An 8,722-nucleotide genomic window follows, 5' to 3' on the forward strand; every position below is an offset into this window, starting at 1 on the left:
TGTGACCATCGGCAGTGTAAGTAAAGCTTTCTTTGTAAAACCAATACGCTTCCGTGCCTAACTCTACTCCGTCGTGGAAAAACCCCACCTGACAGTCCGGGGTACTGGCCATAGCCTCAGACCGACCCTCGGTCCCGACAAAGGGAAGTGATTCTTCTACTTTATTCAGCACTGGTGAAGTTTCACCTGGAGTAGTGTGCCCAGTTTTGAGCCCCACACTTCAAGAAAGATGTGGACAGATTGGAAGGAGTCCAACAGAAAAAAAACGATAGAGGAATGGCCAAAACAGATAGGGTTACATAATCTGGAGAAGACTAAGGGGAAATTTGTTAATGGCCTTCAAATACTTGAAGGACAATTATAGTGAGGCCTCACCCGAGTGAGGCCATAAGACAAAGAACTAGGAGCAATGGTGTCAAGCTGATGCAGAGGAAGCTTATGTTGGAGAGAAGAATGAACGTTCTGATTATAAGGGTGGTCAAGCATTGGAACAGGCTACCTAGAGAAACAGCGGAGTCTCCATCCCTGGAAATTTAAGAGCAGGTTGGACTGGCACTTTGCTGGGATGGTTTAGTCAGAGACAATCCTGTCTTCAGTAGGGGGCTAGACTACATGACCTCATGAGGTCCCTTCCAGTCCTATTTTCCTATGACCTTCCCATAGAGTATTTGCAGTTATTTTTGACTCCGTGAGAAGTTAGCCTAGAAAACAGCCGTATGAAACAAACTGGGGAAGCAGGGATTCCAAGGTAGTCTTGACAGTCTCAAGCATCTCTCTCAGGATGCCCAAAACAGCAGCTGGGAGCAGGGAGTTTTTAAATTTCTCCCAAACATTTAATATTAGAATTATATAACTGATCTGGAAGAATGAACTAAACTGGTGCAGCTTCCACCTTTCTCGGTTTCCATACACTCTACAAACTGAAGCAATTCAGGCACTCAACTAACTGGTACAAAACATGTTTTAAAACTGCCTTGGATGGCTGCATGTTCAAGGAATCCCATAGACAGGGCTGCTGAGGTGATTCTTCACATAGTCAGGACAAAGCTTTTTACTTCAACTACAATCATCTGAACCTGGGTTCTTTTCAAATTAAACTGAAGGGACTAAAGTATTGTGATTTTTTTTTTAAAAATTATTTCAATTAGTGCAGTTAAACTGGTACTGTTTAAACATGAGTTTATACAAATTCTTAATTACCACGGAATAATGTTTCTGTCTACAAAAGATGTGATATAACTTAATTTGATATAACATAACTTAAAAGGAAAAGAAAGAAAAGAAAAGGCAAGCAAAAATTATGTTGGTTGAGTAATAAAAAAGGGAAGTATGACTGGGACAGCACAACTAGTGCTAGTGCACAATGTCTAACATTTTACAATTTTGGGAAAGACCTAACACAACAAGTAATACATGAGAACCACCGACTAGAATTTGGACTCTGAAAAGGCTTCCAATAAAAATCCCTCCAAAGAGATTGGTAAGGAAACTTAGTTTCAAAAGGTTAGAGGCAAAAATCGTCCACATTTCTGTTTCTTAATCCAGGCTGATTAGAAACAGATTGAAAGATAGGAAACAAAATGCAAGAACAAATGGCCAGTTTTCAGCACAGAAGGCAGTTAATAGAGAGGTAACCAATATGATCAGCACAAGGACCAGTGTTACTCATAAATAGTTATATGAGTGATATAAAATGTTTCTTTTTGTTGTACCCCTACTTCCAGGATACTGGATAGAGTCAAGATTTGCCTCTTTGAATGAAGATCCTCAATACTCACGGTTAGGGCACTGAAGAAAGTCTAGGACAGTGGTTCTAAGGCTTTATAGAGGGAGAACATCCCTCCCCAACTTTTTGGAATTTGTTGGTGCTCCCAAACACACCTTGCGCACAGTCAGACCAGGAAGGCTGTGACACACGTGTGCTTTCTTGCCTCATTACGGATCTCTGGTAACCCTAAAACAGGCAGAAGAGTTGGTTTGTGGTGCAGCCCTTCCCAGGATAACCCTGCACAGCTTCTCCTGGATAGTGATATGCATGGGGCAGGTGGAAACATCCCGCACACAAGTTTCTGGGAGCAGTGTGGGAGGGATCAGACCAGGAAGGGCTACAGCACAAGCTTTCTTGCCTGCTTTAGGCTTATTACAGAACTTTAATGAGGCAGGAGAGCACATGTTCAGCTGTGTTCTCCAACCCTTCGAGGTCTGGCTGTGCACCAGACATGGAGGCACTTTTACTTGGCCACCGCAGCTGCACTTGCACTCCAACACCCTTGAGGGGATCTCGTGGCATCCTGGTTGAGAACTACTACTCTAAGATGTACGGGGACTTTGGCAGAGCACAGGGACCCACCATTGGCCGTGCACAGTTACTTAAATGCACAGTTACCTATGAACCAGACAGATCATCCGCACAGTCTGAAATTCCCCTTTTTTTCAGTCAGTTGTAAAAAGGGCATCAAACAGACTGCTCCACTTCATTGTTTGGAAAGAGCCAGGAAGGGCTCAGCTATGGGATGGGGAGGAGGATAAGGGGAAGGGAAGTGACTACACTGTACCACTATCAGGTTTATAGTTAGAAGATCTGAAATCGGGGGGGAAATCTCATCCCCACAAGACAGAATTAAGTTATGCCCAAGGATATTTCTACGCCTTCTTCTGAAGCAACTGTAATATAACAGTGTCAAAACAAGACACAAACTGAGAGGGGCCACTGATTTGCAACTGGTGTTGCAATTCCTCTGTTTCTGCTTTTTAAATAATGTACCACAAGCTAACTTGTGTTTATTCATGACATGTCAAATTAAATCAATTTCAGGAATAGAAAATGAAAAATGTTGAGCTCGTTCTTGCAACCACTGCAGATCTGCAAAAGGAAATCCTGACATTTTTCACAGGCTTAAACCATAACTTCTCTCAAGATTGCCAAGCTGGCCTCATGCTGAATCCATGCTCTGAATAAAAGGCTGTAACTTATGCATCTCTAGAGACACCCAATGGAGACAATGAAAATAACAGCCACTACAAAACAACATGGAAGCTACTTTAAAGAAGGCATCTGTTCCCCATTTTACAGCATCCTAATTAAATGATGCTAATAGGGGGAAGTGGGAGACAGACAATTTGCTATCAAGCCTTCTAAGCCCCTATGATAGGCATCACCCCAAATGTTTCTCTTTTCTCTGTTGTGCTGCTTTCTGAATAAAGGAATGCAGCACTGCAAGGTTCACATGGTTATTACACTCATCATTTATCTGCAGTAACTTCTAAAGGCAAAGGTAAACATGCTGATTTATTATGACCTTATGGAGCCCAATAGGATAGTTTAGTACCTCTATTCTCCATTAGTACCTCTATTCTCCACTGTAGTCATCTGTGGTATAACAAAGATTAGGGAAATGTTTTAGGTAACTCCTGTTGGATCTGATAGGTACTAGGCACTTCAAGAAAGCCTCAACTCTACTGATGCATGGTGAGATGAGACACTGCATCTCAGTGCAATGCACTTCTCTCTGCATTTTCCTTCCCTCTTTAAATCTCTCCATTTTCCTTAACTGCTTTTAAGCCTCCCTCCCCATTTCCTTAAGCTTCTCTCCCTGACCTTCAAAGTCAAGTCCTAGGCTAGGTCACTAGATACTTGGGTTCACATCCCTTCTTTGCCATGGGCTTCCTGTGCAATTTTGGGCAAGTCATTTGGTATCAGGTGCCCACATGTATAATAGCAATAGCATTACACCTCACAGGTGTGTTGCAAAGATAAATATTTTAAGTCATGGGTCGGCAACGTTTTTGGGAAGAGTGCACAAAACACCCACAACCTTGCCTTGTAAAATATTGGTGTGTCAAAGGTAGAAGATGCCAGGGGAGCCGCGAGAGGCCCGATCCTTGTTGTGGCAGCAAGAGCCCCAACCCCTTCTCCACCAAGGCACGTGCGCCAAGCAAAATGGTTCTGTGTGCCACGCTTTGATACCCATGCCACGGGTTGCCTACCCCTGTTTTAAGTAATGGGAGGCATTAAGATACTACAGGGGTTATAAAAGCACCTATGATAGAAAAATTAAAAAAAAAAATTAGCTATTTGCATTAAAGGAACAGTATTCTGCCAGTGCACTTGCTGGGCACAATGTTATAAAACCACATGATAAGCTGGTCAACAGGTAAAGGTGAGAAAGAAATATTTTTCCAGGGCTTAGTATAATCATGAAGTATATACATTCATTATGGTTTTTCTTCCTCTGATGCATCTAGTATTGGTCAGGCTTGAAAATAGGACACTGGATCAGACAGACTGACAGTCTGTTTCTTTAGGGAAGTTCTTATTCTTTGGAGAAGAATTAGAAAAAGATTAGCTGTATAACTATGATTATGGGTTTTTTTCTCATCATGGATAGAGCCAACTGGAATACGATGTGACAAACCAGAAAAGGATACAACACGCAGACTGAAAATAGAACTAAAAAAGCTAGGTATATCATGTCTTAGTCAGATAGAGCAAATGTACTAAGAGATGCAAATGGGCATCCCAGGAAATGTGCTAGTTAAAAGTGAAAGGAGGGGGGGAACAAAAGATGAATACAGAACTGTGCTGATGTAAAAGTACCACAATAATATGTCATTAGTGAAGTGTATAATTTTTATATGTGGAAAACTACAGCAAGAATACAGTTGGATGCACAAAAGAAATGCTACAATAGCCAATTTCATATTGCTACAGGTGAGAGTCATGTTTTAAATGCAGATGAAGATCTACATGGGTAAGAAAAAGATATTACAGAAATATAAAAAGTTAGAAAATTACCAGAAGGAGAGACTATCAAATAGTGCAGAATTTTATGGGGCACTGGCTGGTTTACTAGCCCTTAAATGCTCTCTTTGGCTGCCTTCATCAGAACACTATGTTAATAGCCCATTAGGAAAATATATTAAAACTTGGGGACCTATTCAACAGACTATTTCCAATACCCATGTCCAAGATATCTACCAAAGACTTAGGTCTGCATGTCTCCTCGATTAAAACATATGAATTCCAATTTTCAACAACGGCACAACACTCCAGGCAGCCCACTTCCAGCAAATGCCTGTACTTCTCAGGTGATTAAAATCACTCTGCCTTCAGCCACTGGTTTAAGAATATCACCAAGGTGTGCTGTAATATAATCACCCAGAACTGCACTGCCTATGGTGTCTCATCACTGAAGTAATATAGGCTATGGACCAGTCAGTTTTTAATTGAAAAAGAAGGTACCAGCAGCCCAGGGCCCCAAGCCCAGCTGAAACAGGATAAAAAAAATTATTCAGCACCAGTACACTTTGTAAAAAGAAAAACGACTGAACTTTTTTTTTTTTAAATCTACAAAGCCAAGTTAGCTGTAGTTTTGGTAGTGTTCATCTTCTACTCAACCTCTGAAATACTCAGCATGCATTAAAAATTAAACTGGAAAGGAGTGGATCACTTAAGGGGATGGATTAGGGGACAAAGAGCCTCTTACCTCTAAGCAACCATTTCAGAGAATTGAAAGGGGCTCTCAGCCTATTCCCTAGTGGAGGAGTTCACAACTGGCAGGATCAAGCCAGCCAAGAGACTGGATCCAGCTCAAGGTAGCTCAGGGAATCAACAGCACATTCCAACCACAGCAGCAGAGGAAGTGTCCCCAGGATGGTAGTGCCTGCCACATCCAATTTATTCTGTCTGCTACAGCAGAGGCAGCATATCTAGGGTCGGTCCTAGCATCTGTCTTTAGCTATCAGCTCCCCTTGCAGCATCTGCTGATCACCGAGGGATGCAGGTGGTGGGTCATAACCACAGCAGATGGTGGGTCATAACCAGGGGCCCATAGTGACTAAAAGGCTGTCAACTCCTGCTCGAGTGGACAGGTGTCCCATGTTGTTAAAAGCACCAACACAGCAGACTAGATGATGAGCCTCAAAAACAAGGCCAAAAACTAAATGGCCATGCAGGAGGACAACTTCACCTCTACTAATAGTAATTCTAAAACAAACCTGGGCAACATGGAGCAGCATGTACCGATCCCCTATACACAGCTGGACTTAAGAGGCACCTACAGCTAATGGACTCTTTAAAATGTTGATGTGAGCAACTTAACCAAAGCCAAAAATAAAAATCAGTGACACAGCACTGATTACAGCTCCAAAAAGTTCCTTGCTCCCAATCCTGTACTCAGACCAGCTGACCACAGCTCTCTCTTTCTGTCAACACTTAACACAATTGCAGACTAATCATCAGGTTATAATGTCATACCCTGAGGGACTGATGATTTGCACTTAATCTCACTCCTGCAGATACAGCTCTGCACAGATGCATGCTCACACTCTTTGTGCTCTAATGCCTGAAGGAGCAAATGGCAGAATGTGTCATTCACGTGTGCAGTCATTAGCTCATGAGGCCCCACTGAAATAAGACCATTATTGGACCCTGCTATGGATGTCACTGTTGCACATGATGATGCTATTTATACAGCACCAGGACATTTGTGGCAAGTAACAGAGTTATATCTCTATTTCCCTGGCTCGGAGAGCTATGGAAACTGTGGAGAGTTGTGGAAGATAGTGCATATAAATATGGCAGAATAGAGAAAGACTTAAAAAAATTATTTGAAGGGTGATGGAGGAGGGCATTCAGCAAAGGTTTGGGGTGAGGCTATTCTAAGTCGAAGGGGAAGTATAAGAAATACATACAAGAGAGTACATGCCAAGGTGCTGTCATCCCTTGGGGCCAGGTGCAGTAAAACCTTGAAGGAGAACTTGTACAGAAGCTGCAAGATCGGTATTCTTTTCCCAGCGCTGCCAGTGACCCGCTCCAGGACCTTCATCAGCCACTTCCCCTCTCACTGCCTTTGTCCCTTCTCACCTTTTGTCTGGATTTTCTGTTTCTGTTCTAAGGTCATTAGAGTTGGGACTGCAATTGTGTGGTTGTACAGAGCATAGCCCAAGTGGAGCTCAGATCCCAGCTAGAAACTTTAGGTGCTATTGTAACGCAAATGAAAGAGCAGGGATATTTTGGGCAGACCAGCAGGAGCAGAGGAGGATGTAGGAAGAAGTGAGGTGAGAGGCTTAATACAAGAGCAGTGTTGTAAAGTATGCATACAAAACTGAGGAAGGACAACAAAGAACCGGGTCCTAGGACCTTAAAACAGCCAGGAGTTACCTGTATGGTGAAATCCTAGTACCAACGAAATCAACAATAAAGTTCCCTGTGACTTTAATGAAACCAGGATTTTAGGCCCACTGTCACATGGTTACTTTAACATGCTAGCATCCATGAGTAGAGTGAAAAAATACCATGTAAAACATACAACCTTTTATTAAATGCTAAGAACTTTGCTTTTGTATCGTTCAAACATCCAACATATATAAAAAATAATAAATTTACCTCAGCACCTAAACTGAGAGAGAGAATTTCATCCTCAAAAGCAGAATGTGTGTCAATATGAGGAGGAATTCCTGCATAACGAAAATCACAAAGGGTTGTCAAAACAATAATGCTAAGTATCACAGCTGGCAAGTCCTATTTTCATGGCTATTTATCTGTACATATTTAAGATATATTTTTGATTCATAGACTTCAGAACTAAGTAGAAAAGAGCTGCCTGCAACACAGTAAAAGAGCATGCACCTCCCTCTCAATCTGTTCCTTGATCAGGAGTAGCTATAAACAGGAAAAATGTTCTGCATATCACGGTTAGCTGTGTTAGTCTACTTACATGCAAACAACCGCACTAAGGATTTTCCTTTAATTCAGAATTAGGGCCATATCCATAATACAGATACAGCCCTATAAGAGAGAAATCACAACCTGCTTCCATCTCTTTTTCGTTTGAAAAAGATATGGACTGTTTACCTCTTCAGATCACCAACTCTTCCATGCTACATTCATCTTAAAAGCCAAGAGTCAGATTCCATTTTCACTTACATTAGCACTGAAACTGTACCTCTAATTGCAAGTTTCCAAGTTAAGAAAACTGAATCCTGACACAGGCCTTTATTTAAAAAAAAACAAAAAAAACAAAAAAAAAAACAAAAAAAAACTGTTCAGGAGTGTGAACTGCAAGTGGATAGGTAATCTTTCCCCCCAAGTCAGGGCCACCAGAGACGGTTTTTGGTTAACAATCCTAAAAGATGGGTTTGATTTTTTAAAAGCACAAATATGCTTACCTTGTCCAGGTTCATACTGGTTTACTGTCAATTGATCAGGTTTATGTTTGATATATCCTTGTCTCAAGCACTTCTCCAGGAGCATATTGCAAATTTCAGGAATACCTATTTTGACATACAAAAGTCTAAACAAAATGTTTTCTTTTTTTTTCTGCTCATGACAGATGAGAAATCAAAATCTTGGACAAAACCCATTGAATAGCCTTGTAGGCCTATGTACATTGTCTTTTATGCAGGTAATTCTGAATTTGTTATGGCACACACATGGAAAGTTCTTCTTATAGTCACAAAAATAGCGTTTGTATCTGTAAATTCTAGTACCCTTAATAAGTGTGCACCAGACCCTAGTGTTACTGAAAACAATGGCAAATCTCCACTGGGTGCGGGCTATTGACGGACTTTTTTCCTCGCAGGGCCTGGGCAGACTGGGCTGTGCCACCCCCGCCACAGGGGCTAGGGCTGCTGCGCCACCACTGGGGCTGGGCCCAGGGCAGGCTGCGCCACCACGGCCGCGGGGGCTGGGGCTAGGGCTGGGGCCCGGGCAGGGTGCGGC

General features: G+C 42.1%; 1 protein-coding gene across 2 annotated transcripts in view; it reads right to left on the reverse strand.

The window, feature by feature from the left end:
* Nucleotides 1-8,722, reverse strand: part of ALKBH8 (alkB homolog 8, tRNA methyltransferase) — a 76,798-nt gene that overhangs the window by 48,880 nt on the left and 19,196 nt on the right. For both annotated transcript variants that reach the window (XM_025198244.1, XM_025198245.1), the window contains exons 7-8: nucleotides 8,170-8,274; nucleotides 7,388-7,458 (exon numbers count right to left, since the gene is read on the reverse strand). In XM_025198244.1, coding sequence (XP_025054029.1) covers nucleotides 7,388-7,458; nucleotides 8,170-8,274 — 176 coding nt within the window. The remainder of the gene's footprint in view (nucleotides 1-7,387; nucleotides 7,459-8,169; nucleotides 8,275-8,722) is intronic.

Source organism: Alligator sinensis, unplaced genomic scaffold (assembly GCF_000455745.1).
Source record: "Alligator sinensis unplaced genomic scaffold, ASM45574v1 scaffold802_1, whole genome shotgun sequence".
In the NCBI taxonomy this organism is placed as follows: Eukaryota; Metazoa; Chordata; order Crocodylia; family Alligatoridae; genus Alligator; species Alligator sinensis.